The 17,641-nt window shown below is 50.0% G+C and overlaps 1 protein-coding gene across 2 annotated transcripts in view; it reads left to right on the top strand.

Moving 5' to 3' along the window:
* CRTAC1 (cartilage acidic protein 1) overlaps positions 1-17,641 on the top strand; it is a 217,775-nt gene that overhangs the window by 62,639 nt on the left and 137,495 nt on the right. Inside the window, exon 1 of one of the 2 annotated variants that reach the window (XM_003787285.1) lies at positions 3,295-3,679. The exons of the other annotated variant lie outside the window; for it this stretch is intronic. Within the exon in view, the coding sequence (XP_003787333.1) occupies positions 3,656-3,679 (24 nt within the window). The 5' untranslated portion in view covers positions 3,295-3,655. Of the gene's footprint in view, positions 1-3,294; positions 3,680-17,641 lie in introns of those variants that run through there. 2 annotated transcript variants of the gene reach the window in all.

Genomic DNA, 17,641 nt, shown 5'->3' on the forward strand with positions numbered 1-17,641 from the left:
ACAGTACTGGAGTCTGGAGGTCCCAGATTGAGGTGCTAGCAACTCTGATTTCCTCCGAGACCTCTCTCCCTGGCTTGCAGATGGCCTTCTCTGGGTTCTCACGTGGAACTTTCCTCTGTGTTCATGTGGAGGGAGATGGAGGGCTCTACTGTCTCTTTCTCTTCTTGTGTAAGGCCACTGGTCCTTTTGGATTAGGGTCCCACCCTGTATCCTCATTTAACTGTAATTCCCTCCTAAAAGGCCCTATCCCCAAATGCAATCTCATTGGGGATCAGGACTTCAAGGAATGAGTTTGGTGGAGAGGCACAGTTCAGTCCACAGCAGCATGCATGTGAACCGAGAAAGCAGGGTGTGTCTGGGCAATTTGGGAGGAGGACAAGATGTCTACCATGGGATGGGCAGGGCTGGAGCTCTGAGTGGACATTGACATGAACTGAGTGAATGGATATGACAGACATTAGCGTAATTAAACATTTTAGGGCCAGGACCTCTTGGCCCATTAGGTCACAAGTTCAGTCCTGAAGTCAGATTGTATTCCCTGAAGAATTTCCTGGATAAACCATCTGCATCATTTCCCATGTTTCTCTGCCCTTGCCCAGCACCTCTGGTCTGCTGCACCCTTACCTGGCTGGCTGCAGGAAAGTGTGAGGTCGTTATAGAACTGTGTTGTGCAGAGAACCCAGTCACATCTGGATGGCTAATGCTGATAATTACCGTGCTGGTTACTAAATCTGACGAGTTTCGGTGAGGTGAAGCTCTACAGCTGGGGCTGCTGCTCACAGCTTCACCGGCAGAGAGAGAGGTGAGAACAAAACCCAAGAAAGGTGTGCTCAGATGCTTGAGATTGAGTGAAGCTGGTTAATTACCAGTCACTTGCTGTCTCCCTGAGTTGTAGTTTCTGGCTGAGGAATGCTCATGGATCAGACAGAATATGACAACCTGCAACTTATTTCCACGCTAAGAGGGTGGCAGGAACCAAGATGCACAGAAAGTGTGGAGACAGTCTCTTAGGTGCCAGGGCCATGTCCGTCCTACTCAGATGCCCTCAGAACAGGGTGATGACAACCAGGCACTGTGGCTCATGCCTGTAATCCTAGCACTTTAGGAGAGTGAAGCGGGAGGATTGCTTGAGGCCAGGAGTCTGAGGTTGCAGTGAACTATGATGACACCACTACACTGTAGCCCGGGCAACAAGGCTAGACCCTGTCTCTAAAATAATAATAATAATAGGAAGAAGAAGAAGAACAGGGTGGTAGCATAATCCCACAGGGTGCATAGCCAACTGGGCTCCTAATGGAGACAGCTGGGGATCAGATGTGCCCTTGGGGCAGAGTCTATTTGCTGCTAGGTGAAGGTTCTTAGTCTGGTGCCCTAGATTAAACTTTAATAATCCATGAATCCCCCTCGAGTTGTACACTGATGTATGGCTATGTGAGTGAGCATTTTTCTTAGAAATAGATTGAGACATTTATCAGATTTTTTTTTTTTTTGAGACAGAGCCTCAAGCTGTCACCCCTGGGTAGAGTGCTGTGGCATCACAGCTCACAGCAACCTCCAACTCCTGGGCATAAGCAATTGTCTTGCCTCAGCCTCCCTAGTAGCTGGGACTACAGGTGCCCGCCACGACGCCCGGCTATTTTTTGGTTGTAGTTGTCACTGTTGTTTTGGCAGGCCTGGGCTGGATTCAAACCTGCCAGCTCTGGTATATGTGGCTGATGCCTTAGCTGCTTGAGCCCCAAGCCCATTTATCAGATTCTTTAAGGTTCAAAAGGGTCTGTGATCCTTTGAAGGAGGGTATTATAAACCATTGTCCTAAACCCTTGGAGAAATAGGGTGACATTAGGCAGAGCCCCAAGAGAGTTGGGGTCACTTATGATCCTGAAATTACACTCTAGGGGCAAATGTGTTTGTGTAAATGTACGTGTTTGCATATTTTTCTAGAAAAAGAATTTAATATTTTTTGCCAGGTTCTCAAAGGAGTCCACAGCCCTCAAAGGTTTCATGGAGGCTCAAAACCTAGGTTTATTTATGCTAAGCTACTTTCTTTCAGGAAAAAATTAGAGACCTAAAAACAGGGCCCAGAATATGCTCTGATGGTTCTGCTCAAAATCTGAGGATAACAAGATCTGGGGCCAAGGACTGGCTAGTGAACTCTCCATAAACAAATGTACTCAAGTCTTTGTAAGAGTCAGTGCCTAGAAGCCAGACTAGAGAGTGATGACCACTAAAGTGTCAATAGATGGGAAAAACAGTCCTAGCTCTTTTCCTCTCTGATGATGGATTCCCAGGTCTTTCTCTTCTTAAGCTCTGTGCCCCAGCTTTCAGGAATCTTAAAGGCCTTACTCATGGGAGCTCAAAATTCATTCCTTAACTACTTGCTGAGCGCCTGTTCTGTGCCGGTCTCTATTCTAGGCACAAAATAAGGGACTGGCCTTCAGGGGGTTATTGACCAAGGCCAGTTTCCTGCCCTGGACCACGGGTATTAGGTGTGCTGCCGGCAAAATGTGTTCTTCACGAGCTGAGTTCCCTGTGACCCCTGGTCCTGAGAGGCAGAAGCTATTCCACTCACCCCAGCCGGCTGGAGGCCAGGAGGAGGAAGCGGTACCTGTGAGCTAAGCGGTGAGCGTGGCTGGCAGGACGCATTGGGCCAGGGCAGGTGGGCCAGGCTCAGCCCGGGCACTGCTGGGGCGGGGGCGAGATAGGCTGGGGTGGGGGTGCTGCCGGCGAAGGTGGGGTGGAAAAGGCGCTGCCCCAAGCCTCGTCGGCCGCTGCGCCTGATGTTGGAGCTGTGCTTGCCGGCTCCCCGCCCGCCCGGGCCGTCGCAAAGCTCTGCTCTCCATACTGAGCAGTCCCGGGAGGCGCTCGGACACGTCCCCAGGCTGGATAAAGATCTGCTCGGCGCTGGCTCCGCAGCGCGAAATCTCGCCATCAGCGCTGCTAGCACGGCCGCTCCGGCCCGGCCCGGCGACGCCAGATCGCTATCTGGGGGGAAACGCGAAGGCAGCGCCACAGCTCCAGTCGGCACTCCTGGCCCTGCGTGCGGAGGCGGTTGCAGGGTCCAGGGGCTAGCCGCACTCCCCTCCCCCTTTCCATTCCTTCCCGGCGCTTCCTCCCGAGGGACCCCTGCTTCCAGCCGGCCCGGTGCCCTCACGCCCTGCAAGGCGCCCTCTCCCCAGTCGCCAGGCCCCGCTGCCTCCTGAAGGTTACGAGACGCAGCGGCTGGGCGCGGGGGGCTCCCGCCCTAGCCGCCGCCTGCGCCGCCGCCCACCCCAGTGCCGGCCGCGCCGGGCCAGCCTGGCTGCCGGCTGCTGCCACCGCAATCCCGGCTCCTAAATCAGTAAGGGGAGGCGCCCCTCCCTCCACCCGGCTCCCCCGGCTCCCCGGGCCGCGATTGGCCGCTCGGGCGTCCCCCACCCCGGGCCCCCGGCTCCAGCTGTCGCGCGATTGGCTGCGGGCCTCCGCCAGCCTTTACATAAGCCCGGGCGCGCTCGAGTGGAGTTGTATAAAGCGGGCGCGCGGCGTCGGGGCGGGAGGCTCGAGGCCAGCCCGGGACCGGAGCTGGGAGCTGGAAGGCGGCGGCGGCAGAGGCGGCAGAGGCGGCAGCGAGCGCCGGCGCTCCGACGCCCCCAGGAGGTGGGGCTGAGAGAGCCGGAGGATGGCTCCGAGCGCTGACCCCAGCGTGAGTACCCGCTCCCGGTGCCCCCACCCCCTCAGGCGGAGAAAGTTTCTCCAGCCTGCCCGACCCTCCAGATCCGCCCGCAGGGCTCGCGGGGATGCCGCCGGGGAACCAGGGAAAACCGAGATCGCGAAGGCGGTGGCTTTGCTCCCAACTTGCCGTGAGGCGCTGGACTCCATTGGCGCGCTGAGCCTCCCCCAGGCTGGGGGCGAGGCGGGCGCCGGACTGGAGGTGGCAGAGGTGGGAGCCGAGGTGTGGGGGTGACAGTAGGCAGCTGTCAGGGAAGGTGTTGGGGGCGCACTGGAGGTCAGCTGTCTGGGGAGGGGGGCCCGGAGCTGGGAGGGGGCGGAGCAGGTGAGAAGGGATGTGTGGCGGGTATGGGGAAGTCACCCAGCCAGTCAAGCTGAGCTCTGGGCTGGGGAAGCTACTGGCCTTGGCCGAGTGCCTACGCTTCTAGGCTGGGGAAGAGCCCCGGGGGGGCTGGCTCTTCCTTCCCTGGGGAAGCCGAGCTCCCGGGCACAGCGCTGGTGGCAGAGAGCTCCGGGAGCCAGCCCCGCGCGCGACGTAGCTGGCAGCCGCCTTTTGCTGGACCGAGGTGTAGTCTCGCTTTCAAGCTGTCTGAGGAAAGCTAGCTTCAGGCATTCCAGTGGGACTGGGGGTCCCCCTTGACCCTGCGGGAGCACTTGGAGGCTTTGATGGGGCAGCAGGCCAGGCTTGGGGGCATGCCCAGCAATGCAGCGCTCTTCTTTGCAGTACAGTAGTTGGGAGCCCTTGTTAGTCCCGCTTCTGCAGAAAGCAACTCAAGAATTCAAAGTCATCCCAGCCTAGATGGAGCCTCCCAGAGTGGCTGGGACATACAGGCTCCTAGGTAGGGCTGAGGAGGGGGAGCGTCCTCCGGGAATGACTAATGAATATTGCTGCTGCTGGTGGGTGCACCTAGTGTGGCTTCTGTGGGTCCCAGGGGGAGCTTCCTTTCTCCTGCCAGGACACATTCTTGAGTCACACTTGAGATGCCTTCTGGGATGGGTGCAGGACTTCCTAAGTGTAGCCAGGTGGAAAAGAAGGGAAGAGGGTTTTTGCAATAGGAGACAGCTCTAGGATACTATCTTGAGTCAGGGAAGAACTCAGATGGGAAGAGAAAAGCTAATGATGGGAGATTTTGGACCATGATGACTTGGGGCTAGAAATACCCCAGACTGAATTTGAGCTAATTCAGAGAATCAGCCTGCACCTCACTCTGAGCCATGGAGAAGGAGAGGTGGAGGCTGAAAAGAGAGAACATGGCAGCTGTTCCAACATGGTTCTTGAGGAAGTGTTCTCTCTCTCTGACTTGGTTAAGAACATTCTTCTGGCAGCAGGTTCAAAGTCAGCTTAAAAGGCAACAGAGAGTTTAGGGTCCTGATGCTGATGCAGAGGACCACAATTAGAATATTCCAGTTTCCAGTTGGTACTAACAGACTCTGGAGAAGATCAAAGACAGGGTGGTAGTTACCTGCTCTGCATCTGTTTAGTTGTGGCTGCATTCTTCATCTTACTCCATCTCTGAATATGGATGTTCAAATTCTTGGAATAGCTGCTCCAGCCTGGAGATCTTTTATGGGGGCTTTCGGTTCTTATCCTAAACCTCACCCCATCCTCTCCCTGCAGTCTACATTTTTCTCCTGCATTTCCAAAGACTTTTTCACCACTGAGTATTTGTGCAGTGAAATATCTGCTTGTTGCTCTTTTTTCCCTTCTCTCCATCTGGGTTGCACCTGGTGTTCTGAACCTTGATGTTTATTTCTTGACACTTGGATGTTTAGTTAAGACATCCTATGGCTGCACAGGGGTGCTTCTGTGAGTGTGTGGACCAATGGCCTGTGTAATTCTACAGAGTGAAACATAGACTCTTGTAGAGATTAGGCCACCTATCGGGAAGGCAGTCCTACTAAACAGCTTGCCACAACCTCTGGTTCTCAAGCTTCCTTGCTTGCTGCCTGCTAAGGTGGTGGAAGCGCAAAGGTGGAGCAGGCTCTTTGGTGTCCAGTAGGGGGCGCCAAAGCTACCTGGCTCCGGACCACTGACTCTCTTCTTTCTTGTCCTTCACTGGCCATAGCAACTCCATGCTTTCAACCAGCTCAGGCCACAGCCCTCAGCCATCAGCACTGTGCTTGGGAACCTCCTAGCACATGCTTCCTGGACTTCAGGTAGTCCTGTGACCTTAGGTGCAATAAATGAGATACAAGGACAATATTCTCAGGAGCCAGAGCTGCTACACAGCCCCACCTGCTCACTGAGATCTTTCTTGTGTGCTCAATGCTTGTGTAGTCTTTGAGCTCTTTAGCAGCTCAGAGTCCAAGAATGTTGGAGCTAAAAGAAAGGAGCCTTGGGGAGCACCTAATTTACCCCATCCCATCCCCAACACTCTCATGCACACTTAGTTCACTGATGAGAAGACTGAGGCCAAATAAAGGTGCCCAAGGTCACATGGCTATGTAGTGGAAGAGATGGGACTAGTTCCTAGGACTCCTGGTGCTCTCTGCAGAGCTCTTTCCACTCCAGTGACCTGCTTCTGCTTCACTGTGAAGTTGGGCATATGTTCCCCATGCAAGAGGCACTCATAATTACTGACTGACCAGACCTTGGTAAATTAATAAATCTAATAAATTTGGGGAAGATTGCCTTTGAATCTATTATTCAGAGTGAGCAGGTGAGGAGAGAGAAAGTTCTTATAATGCACACACATAGATCTTAGAAATCCCTAACTGTTCTTTACCATTTCTTCACTGTCTTGTCTCAATATTCCAAATAACATTTTAGGCAAAAACCATGCAACTCCCGGTTTCGGTCCATACATTTAGGAATCAGAAGTGCCTGGTCCCTCATGGTGGTCTTGGAACCCATGCCTAGAGCTCCTCTTTTCCTTTTCTAAGGGCTGCTGGAGTTGGATCTCTCTGTCTTGCAGTCATACCACTGCTGGTGGGACCTCCCATACTCAGATTTTAGATGAATTGGAAAGTTTCCAAAGAGTATTTGCCTATTTCCCCTATCCTTGCTACTCTCAGCTCAAGGTCAGAGAGCTAGGATGTTCTATTTTTGCAAAATCCTTATGTTCAAGCTTCTTGGGTGACCTGGAAGATACTACCATTTCCATTGCCCTTTCTTCTGTTCTGTGAGTCTGGCTGTCGACATCTGAGCTGGGGCCTGGTCAGGAGGTTTGCTGAGTGGCCTGTGGGCTGCCCTCTTGTTTTCCTCTCCCCACCTAGCTTTTTTGCATACTGTATGGGCTTCCCCCGAGAGTCTGAGCACACTTGGCGGCCCACCCTCATGGGGAACTGAGTGCTGCCAGAATTCTAAGAGGCAGAATCCTCTTCTGTCCCTAAGACTCATGTAAGGGGTGCTTGTTGCCAGGGAAGATGATTGAGTCTTCTCCTCTCTTTCACTTTCACAGACAAGTTGGGTCTTTATCTTCAGGGGAGGAGCGAGGTGGCAAGATAACATAGACCACTGAGAGCAACCACTCCTTCCTATAAAGTGGAGTTCCAAGAGGTTATACTTCAGATTCTCACCAGCTCCCAGCTTTAACTAGAGAAATGTGCCTGCATTGGCTTGGTTCAGTTTTGAATAAGGCCAGAGGAATAGAATTATGTAAAATACAGCTATGGCACTGGCATTATTTGAATAGGGAAGAGGGTATAGAGTTTGAGAAGTGGCATTAGACACTGAGAAAACAAGAAGTGTTTTCTCAAAAGGCACACTAGATGGTTGGCCTTACCCACTCTCATTGTAATGGTAAGGACCCAGGCTGAGAATCTGGCTCCCTGCTTCCTTGTTTAGAGACCTTGGACAAACCGCTAAACCTCTGCATGCCTTGGTTTCCTCCTCTGCTATATGGTGAAGCTGGTGACCGTGTGATGGGGGTAAAGTCACAAAGATTGAGGGAGACAATCTTTACTATGCCCTTGGTAAGGTGTAAGAAGTATTTGGTTGAAAGGGGATTATTACTGCTGGATCACCAGGAACCCCCAGGGTCATCTTTGTCCCAGCAAGTGAGGCTGTGTGCCCAGGTTTGCTTATCAGCCTCTGCTCACAGCAACATCAGGGCTGATGGTCAAGGCCTTCTTTGCAGGGCTTTCTTCTTACCTTTTTCCCTCCCCCATTTCAGAGTTCTCACTTTGGGATTCTGCCATGCTTGGGAAAAAGAAATTTTACAGGTCCCGGGATAATTCTGAATGTGATGGAGGGCCTTGAGCTATTGATTCCTAAGGAAGGATCTTTCTGCTGGGAGAAGCCTTCCTTAGAGCCTAGTGATTTAAGAGTGCTGACAAATCCGTGCTCACGGAGCCTCCTGCAGGCTGCAGATACAGGCTTCCAGGCCAGCCTGGGCTCTGCTAGGAATTTCTGGAGAGCCTGGCTGGTTGCTTAGGGGACATACACCTGTGAACTCTTCTTAGGAGAAAGTATGAGATCGATTGGTTAATTATCACACCAGACACACCCTGGACCACTTAGGGCATTTAAGAAACCAGAAGAAGCAAGAGTGTTTGTGTTTGAAAAGTGCAGAAAGGTATGAAGGGGTTGGGGGAAAGGAAGGACGGGAAGACCTTTTCCATTGAACCACTCATGATCTTGACCTTATTGAAATCCTTGGGTAGTGACTGGAGGAGTTAATCCCTCCCCCCACCATTTGTCAATGTCTGGAGACATTATTTTCATAATTAGAACTGGGGTAAGGGGCGCTACTAGCATCTACTGGATAGAGGCCAGGGATGCTTCTAAACCTCTTGTAATGCACAGGACATACTCCACAACACAGATGTCAGTAGTGCCAAGATTGAGGAACCTTGGACTTAGAGCACCACAGCATAGAATCACAGCACGTGAGAAGTGGGAGGGATTTTAGAAGCCCTCACATCCAATTCTCCCATTTTACGACTGAGGACACTGAGATTCAGAGAGGAGAGGGGACCAGCCAGGGTCATACAGAGAGCAAGTGTCAAAGCTGGTTTGGAATTCAGGTCTGCCCTCTTCTGCTGACTTACCCAGACTCCCCCCAAGTTGTGAAAATTACATGTGAGCTGTGAAACCACATAGAAAATTATAAGGAGACTATTAATATTGCTATTATTAAAAATCTGGGAGTTTGGAAAGTTCTATTCCTGGCTATGCCACTGACTCATTGTATAATATTGGACAAATCGTTCTCCCACTCCCTTGCCTATGAGCGTGCATGTGGTGGGGAGTGGTCTCAGCAAAAGAGAAGTATATCATAATCATTCTCCTCAGACAAAAATCCAAAAATTTGCCCTTCAAAAACCCTAGACACTTAAAAAGAAAAAAGAAAGAAAGAAATTTTCCTTGAAAGAAATCATGTTGACTTCGTAAGAAGCAAAGCATTTACTTCTTGGAAAAATTCCAGTACCCTGGCCCTGTAAGTTGGTTCCAGCCCAGGAAATCTGATCAACATCCGGAGGAGAAACTGATAGCTCCACAAATGATGAGAGACTGGATTTGTCCCCACTCCCTGTGAGAAAGGGAGATGGTGACTTCGACTCCTCTGCCACCCTTTCCTACTCAGCCCTCCTGGCACAGGGAAGTTCTGCAAGGAACTTCAATGAGGGATGGGAAGGCGTGCCATTAATTAGTAAAACCTTGTTTACTTAACAGACATATTCTTAAAGAGCTCTTCCAAGGGACATTTTGACATATTACTTTAATTAGCTATAGAAGAATCAAGAGTGCAGAGAGTATAAAATGACCCTCTCTGTTGTTTCCTGTTACTCTTATCTTTGTTTGCACCTGACAAGTGCAGGGACAAGGTCATGGGAATCACTGCTGAGCTCCAGGAGTGTCCTGGAGACCACAGACCTGAGGAGAGCCTGCAGGGACATCTATTCCCCCTTACATCAGTCTTTACCTGCCTGGAGAGCAGTGCCTCTGTGCAGACTTTTGCACCAACATCTCAGCCCTCCTCTGATGTATATCTGTCTTACAGGAACCATCATGCTGTGCAAATCTTGACATGGCTCTGAAGAGCGGGAACAGGTTTGGGAGCCCCAATTTCCCTCTGCTAAACAGACAGAGGAGCTCTTATAGGATTGGTGGGAATGGCCTCAGTTGGTGTCTGTTGTATAAGACACAGTCCTGATCTTGTCCTCCTTGTCCCCAGGATTAGAGGCAGGATGTCACTTGAGAACCCCCAGAGGACTGAGGGTGCCTCCCTCCCTACCCCCATGGGAGCATTACTACATAGATTCCAGCCATGCATCTTCTGTGAGTCCTGAGGCGGCCCCTTAGCTTTTAGAGGTCAGTCCTTGTAATCAGAGAGTTGGGTGACAGGCCCTTTCCGTCACTGGCAGTTCCTTTCTCTAAGTGATGCCATATTCCCTTTCACCCCAGTCTCTAAGAACAGTCTCTTTCTTAGAAATCATAATCATGCACCTTTCATCTGAGAAGCTGTGTATATCCAAAGAGGCTTTCACAGGTGGGGAAGTAAGAGTCCCCCAAAAGGAGAAATGCAGTCTTATAAACAGTACGGGGAAGACACTGTCATTTATTCTCAGCTGCAGATGCAGTGCCTAGCATGGTGCTTGGCACATGGAGGGGCTCCATGGGTGCACAAATGAATAAATGAATGAAGGTGGCCATTCTGGTACAGAGGCGGCCCTTGGTGTAAAGTGATTGTCCAAACTGGCCTCAATTAGGGAAGCCTGCATCCTTTCTAGCTGCTTCCCAGAGCTGGCACTTGGCACCAGGCTGTGAAGATCTCTGAGGGTTCCACTGGTCAAGCAGGGCTGGAGGGCTCCATGCAATGGTGGCTGGCTCTGAGCCTTGAGCAAGGCCAAGTTCTCTTCTTTCCCACCCTCTGGTAGCTTTTACTCCCCCTCCCCACCCCTTCCTCCCAGGCTGCTGCAGAGAAGCTCAGTGCAGGTTTACCTTGCTTTAAGTGGAGAGAATAGATGAAAATTTGGATTTCCACTGAAGACAAACTAGGGAGTGAATCATTGCTTCATAAAAAATGATGCCTAGGAGGATGCTTTTAAATAGCAACGTCCACTTATGCATTTTAAATGATTTGGGAAAAAACCTGACCCATAGAGTATTAGGCGTGGAAAGAACTTCAAAGGTCATCCAGAGGCCCTGCCCCACCTCCACCCCCGGGTGTTCAAGTCCCCTCTAAGATACTTTCACTCACTTCTCAGAAACACAGCCTATCTGTCCTGCATACTGCTGCCCAGAGTCTAAAATGGCTTTTCAAAAATGCAAGTCTGGTCATGTCTTCCCAACTTCCAAACCTCCCCCACTGTGTGACTCCAGGCTCCTTACCTGGGCAAGCAGGCTCTGGGGGACCCAGTGGCTGCCTGCATGCCAGACAAGGTCTCTACCCCTTCTCCCCGCCCTTCTCTCTTCTCTCCTCTCTCCTCTACCCCATATCCCAGACATGGCATTTCAGCCCCAACAACCACATTTGCAGCCTGCGCCAATGTCTTTGATCCATAGGCCTCCACCACCAGGAACCCCAATTCAACCTTCTCCAGAGAGCCTTTCCTGCCTGCCCTCCCCATCCTCTCGGTAGTTAACCTCTCCCTCCCATGGCCTACATCTGAACTTGGCACCTGTTGCTACTCTGAACTTACCCACTGTTTTGTGTCTCACCCTGGAAGACCAGAAGCTCCTTAAGGTCAGAGACCAGGTCTTTGCATCATTTCTAACCTGGCCTGTCAGCATCTTCTAAATGTTTGGAGACTGAATGCAGATTGTGAATAACATAGCATACTGAGGGAGGTCTGCATTTGGAAAGCAGTATTTAAGGCATCAACTCCATTAGGGTCCCTAGACAAATTAGTAACAGAGGCAAGCCTATTCCTCCAAGTCTTACAGTCTAGAGTATTCCATTCAACTTTTGTCAACTATTCCTGGAAGGGAAGCACCTAGCGGGCCCAGACACCATCTCTGGAGACATATTCACAATTTCAGTTAGCAGCAGTAAGAGTGTGGTCGTTGCTACTGGTACTGCCACGTATGGACATTCTCTGTGGTGGGCACTGTGCTCAACCCTTGGCCCATAATCTCGCTTCATTCTCATCACAACCTGATGAGCATTATATCCCATTTTACAGAACAGAAAGTCCAAGCACTTAGTAATACTTACTAAGACCCTGCTATGCCTCATGCCTAAGGCTGGGAGACACATTTGACCTCTCAGTTTCAGAAATGCCATTTCATTAGCCCACTGGCCTCTGTGGCACCTCCCAGCCTAGGTTCCCTGAGCATTTGTCTGCCTGTTGCTGGAGCAGGACTAAGCCTCCTGTCTGTCCATGGGTACCACCATGGGCAGTGTCCAGAACTCTCTCCAGGCAGAGAAAGAGGAAGCCTTATATTTTTTTGGTGCTGGGAAACATGCATAGGACATGTCACCTTCTGCAACGGGAAGGTGAAGGGGTCTGGAGTTTGTCTTCCAGGCTGGCCATCAGAAGACCAGGACAGGGGATAAGGTGGAGAAATAGGCAACTGAAGCATTGGGCGAGGACTTTATCTTGTTCTCATCTGTTTTCCTAGAGCCCAGAACTGTGCCTGAGCTAGAGCAGGTACATAAGAAATCTGAGAGAGCTAGGGAGTGAACGGCAGCCTCGGGCCTTCTCTCTCACTTGGGCCACAGTGTTTGCCTCCTCTGGCCTCTCTGCTCCCAGCCCAGCCCTCTTGTGGCCTCCTGCACTTCACACCGCTGCAGTTTTCTTCTGACACACCACTCTAGCCATGGCATTCTCTGACCTGTTGGGCCTGTGTCGCTCATGTGACCTCCACCCTCCTTAGCTGCACTCCTTCCCACCCGGGGTCCCGCCCCTGCTCTGTGCCCTGGCCCTGCAGAGCCTCATTGCCACACACTGTGCCAGTGATGTCTCCCCACCGCCACCCTCTGGCCAGCTCAGCTATGCCCACCTTAGGCCTTCCCCAGCTTCCCCAGGCACAGGTGGTCGCTCCTCCCCCTATCCCCCCATCTCACTCAGTTAAAACAAGTTTGCTGTAGTGAGAGAAACTATTTGGTATAGTGTCTAAGAATTCTGGACCTAATTTGCTTAGACACCAATCCTAGATCTGTCATGTACTAGCTGTGTGACCTTGAGCAAGTTACTTAGCCTTTCTGTGCCTTAATCTTGTCTGTAAAATAGGGACAATAGTAGTTCCAAACCTCACAGGGTTTGAATGAGTCATTCCTGTGAAGGGTGAGAGTCAGGCCTGGCATACAGTCAGTGGTAGACATGTGTTGTTACTAACCATTCTCGGATAGTACATGCCACAGGAAACTGCAGCTACACGCCTCTCTGTGTGCCTCGCCTACAGGGTCCCAGGGATGAGCTCTAAGGTTTAGAGAGGGAGTTCTGACTTGTGGAAGTGAGGTGGGGGGAGAGGAGAGGGAGACGCAGTTAGCAGGTGTGGCTGTTGTTCTGGTGAAGAGAAAGGGGGCACATCCCTCGTAGCAGGGACAGAAAGACTGCGCAGCTCTGAGGGAGCTTTGTGCAGTGGAATCGGCTATGTGAGCCCGTGGTTGTGAAGGATGATGCAGTGGGTAGCAGGCCAGATCTGTACCCTGAAGGGGCATGCTGTGGGCGAAGGGGCCCAGTGACAGCACGTGCTGGGTTCAAGTCCACCTCAGAGGGAGAAGAGGAGAGTAGGGCTCAGACAGATGGAGATGGGAATCAGCAGGCCAGGCCAGATACTGCCAAATGTCCCAGGGGCCAGGGGTAACAAAATTGCCCCAGCTAGGAGCCACTTCTATGGTCTGATAGAAGGTCCTTCAACTAGACACAAGGGCTCCCTCCTAATGTGTGACCCAGACAGTGGGGCCTGTGGGCAACCGCTGGGTCCCCTAACCTTTGCAAGGAGACCCTCTGCTCCCTGCTATTCCTTCCTGTTCCTGCTCCAGCCTCTCCTTGTCCAGCTAAATTTGTAGCATCCTCCAACTTCAGTGACAGCACCCTTCCACTAGAAAGTACCCTCAGGTCCTCCCCCAGCTAACTGGGACCTCTGTGCCTCTCCTCTGCAGCACCCCTCTCCCCCTACTGCCAATGTTGAATGGATTTCTTCCTGTGACCCCAGTGCCTACCACAATGCCAGGCTTACTGAGGGACCGCAAGAAGTGTGTTGCAGATGAAGGAGCCAAGACAGCACCCATTAGCTCTTCTCTGATGTTGCTTGAGTTCCAGCAGCTCTTTTGAGGGAACTCTGTGTGGATCTGGTGGCCCAGCCCACGTGGTGCAGAGTGTTCCTCTCCTCCATGTCTCGGCATGTCTCAGCATGTCTCAGCATCCCTGCAAGCGTCTGAAAAGGGGCTGTGTTCTGTGCTTGTTCCGGGCATCTGAATCATCTGGGCCTCATGTTTTTTTTTCCGCAAGAGCTTGGGGTGTGTCCTTGACTCTTTCCATAATTGTGAAAGAACTGTTTTCCCCCAAAATTGCCCTGGAAGCCTCTCCCCACAGCTGCCTGACCCCACATCAGAGAATCCAGGTTGCTTGGTTACCAGTTTTCAGACCCAATTCAGGAAAGTCCCGAGGTCACAGAAAACTGAGTTTGGCTCGTGCAGCCCACAGCCAATGTCTACAGGCCACCTAGCCTTCACATCCTCTGTGTAAAAGGAAGAGAAATGAGCAAGGTGAGGCTGCCCTCTGCCTGGCCCCCCAGGGGCCTTTCCAGTATAGCTCACTTAACCCTGGAAACCTTGGTAGGTCACATGATCCATGTTACAGATGAGGACACCAAAGATCAAAAGGCTTAAGGAACAGGCCAAGGTCACTAGTTAGTTTATGATGGAGTTGAGATCCATAGCCAGGTCACTGACTCCAAGGTTTGGTTTCTTTTTCTTTCTCCCTCTCTCCCCCACTCTCCATCTTGCTGAGGATTGTTCAAAAGTTTGCTTATAGAGCATTTTTAAAGAAATTATTATTACAAAGCAGTTCTTCTCACAGCCTGAAACACAAGTCCTACCATCTCTGGCCCTTGTGAAGACCCTTCTTTTCCTTCTCCCACACCTCCCTGCATGAGGAGCTCACATCCCTTGCAGAGGTGCTGTGTGCTCTGGCCCCTCTGTCTTTGATATTTAGCCTCACCTCCTCGGGCTGCCATGCCCCCAGATAGCCTTCCATTGCCCTTGCTCAGGGTGCTGCACCCAGCATTACACAGCTGCTGCACGGCCTGCTGGGAGAGCTTCTTGGAGCTGAGGACTAAGTTTTATTCATCTTTGTATTCTTAGACTGTACCGAATGTCTGCATGGAGTCTAGAGTACTACGTACTATGTACTACTCTGGGGCTACTCCTGCTAATGAGTACCACTCACAGTGCTCTAATACACAGTAGGCACTTGGTACACAAGCAGGGTAAATACTATTCACAATACTCTAATACACAGTACGTGCTCAGTACACAAGCAGGGTGGGTACTACTCACACTAAGTGCTTGGTACATGATCAGGGTAAGTACTACTCACAGTGCTCTAATACAGAGCAGGTGCTTGGTACATGAGCAGGGTCAGTACTACTCACAGTAGGAGCTTGGTACACAAGCAGGGAGAGTACTACCCACAGTGCTGTAATACACAGTAGGTGCTTAGTACATGATCAGGGTAAATACTATTCAGTGTCCTGATATACAGCAGGTGCTTGGTTGAGCAGGGTAAGTACCACTCACAGTGCTCTAATACATAGTAGGTGTTTGATACATAATCAGAGTAAGTACTACTCACATTACTTGGATACACAGTAGGTGCTTGGTACACGAGCAGTCAAGAAAACAAAAAAGTTCAGTTCAACCCATTTTTTCATTCTATTTTTAACCTTTCTTCCTGTTCTCCCAAAGGATTCAGATGTGCACAGTGGTGTGACAAGAGGCTTCCTGAGTTAGCCATGTAAAATGCGAGGTCACTCGGGTGCCTGCTGCCCTGCGCTTCAGGCAGTATCATCCTGCTCTGCTTTCTTCCCAAACTTCATATCCCCCCTCCTCCTTTGACACTCCCTAGATAAATAGATTTTCTTTATATACTTCAACCAGCCGATGATGAATTTTGGTAACAGAAACATTTTTCACTTCAAATCAGATTGCAGTTTATACTCCCATCTGGGGACCACGAGTCTGGGGCAGTGGTTCTCAGCCCAGACTGTCCATTAACATCTAGGCAGGTTCTAAAAATATACAGTACCCAAACCCACCCCAGACCAATTAAATCAAAAAAGTGGGTGGGAGGCTTGGACAGCAGCATTTTCCTAAACACCTCCTGCCCCAGGTGACTCTGTTGTCAGCCAGTGTTCAGGGCCACTGGTCTAGAGTCTTCCCCAGGCATTTCCAACAGCCTGTTAGAAATACTGACTCTCGGGCGCCACCCCAGACTAACTGAATCACAATCTATTTTAGCATGATCCTAAGGTGACTGGTAAGCACATTACAGTTTAAGAAGCATTGCTTTAGAAAAAGAACAGTTTTTAAACGACTGTGACAAGTTGCAAGCCGTTTCTGTTGCTTCACATTATCATTTGGACATATTCCTTCTTTTTATTTAAGAAATATTAATAGATGGCCTACAAGGTGCCAGGTACTACAGTTTCTGGGAACATGCTGGCATGCATTTCTATCTTGGCCTGCAAGTTCCACCCTATACCCTGTTCTCTCTAGACTCTGCCCCTGATGGTCGGTACCTGTCTCTATCTCCTTGACCTTACCGGCCTCCAGCTCTAACCCTTCTCCCTTTTGTCATGCCTTCCATCAATGGTAATTTGACCTTGCTGAAGACAGCTAGTACCTAGTGTGAAGATAAACCCCCAGCCTGGGAATCCCTGAGGATTGCCTAGCCCTAGGATTGATTTCAGCTTCTTAGATCTAGAGGCAGAGAAGGTTCTTGAACCAATCTTGTGCTTTCACTGTTGTATATTGCCTGGTTTCCTGACTCTGGGAGCTGTAGTATAGAACCTTGCTACAGTCAATGTGTAATTTTGTAGTTTATAGACCAGCATCACTAATACCACCGGGAGCTTATTAGAAATATAGAATCTTGGGCTCTACTGCAGAATTACTGACTCAGAATCTGCATTTTAACAAGACCACCAGGTGATTCCTATACACATCCAAGTTTAAGAAGCACTGAAGCATTGGTATAGAACGGAGCTTCTCAAGTTTTACAACATGTTAGAATCACGTGGGAGCTTTAAAAAAAAATCTAACACCCAGGCTGCATCCTTTGCTAAGTCAGAATATCTTGAGAAGAGACCCAAGTATTAGTATTTTTTTATTGTGACAAAATATACAGAACATAAAATTTATCATTTTAATGGTATTTAAGTGTAAAGTTTGCCGACATTATGTACATTTACATTATTGTGCTGCCCAGGCAACCATCAGCCACAGAAATCTTTATCTTTCAAAACTGAAACTCTGTACCCATTAAACCCTAACTCCCCATTTCCCCCTCCCCCACTCTAGTAACAACATTCATTGTACTTTCTGTCTCTATTAATTTGACTACTCTGGATACCTGTGTACATGGACTCATACAATATTTGTCCTTTAGTGACTTATTTCACTTAGCATAATATCTTCAATATTTATCCACCTTGGAGCATGTCTCAGAATTTCCTTCCTTTTAAAGGCTGAATGATATTTCATTGTATATACGTGTATATACCACATTTTATCTATTCAGCTGTTCGTCTGTCCATTCAACCATTGATGGACACTTGAAGTGCTTCCACCTTTTGGCTGTGGTGAGTAATGCTGCTATGAACATAGTTGTACAAATGTCTCTTTGAGTCTCTTTTGTGACTTCTTTTGGGTATAGACCCAGAAGTGAAATTGCTGGATCATATGACAATTCTCATTTGACTTTTTTGAGGAACTGCCATGTTGTTTTCCACAGCAGCTGAGCCATTTTACATTCCCACCAGCAATGCACGAGGCTTCCAATTTCTCCGTATCTGTACCAACAATTGTTATTTTTAAAAAAG

This window comes from Otolemur garnettii, unplaced genomic scaffold (assembly GCF_000181295.1).
Source record: "Otolemur garnettii isolate 467f Iridium unplaced genomic scaffold, OtoGar3 scaffold00021, whole genome shotgun sequence".
NCBI classification, from domain to species: Eukaryota; Metazoa; Chordata; class Mammalia; order Primates; family Galagidae; genus Otolemur; species Otolemur garnettii.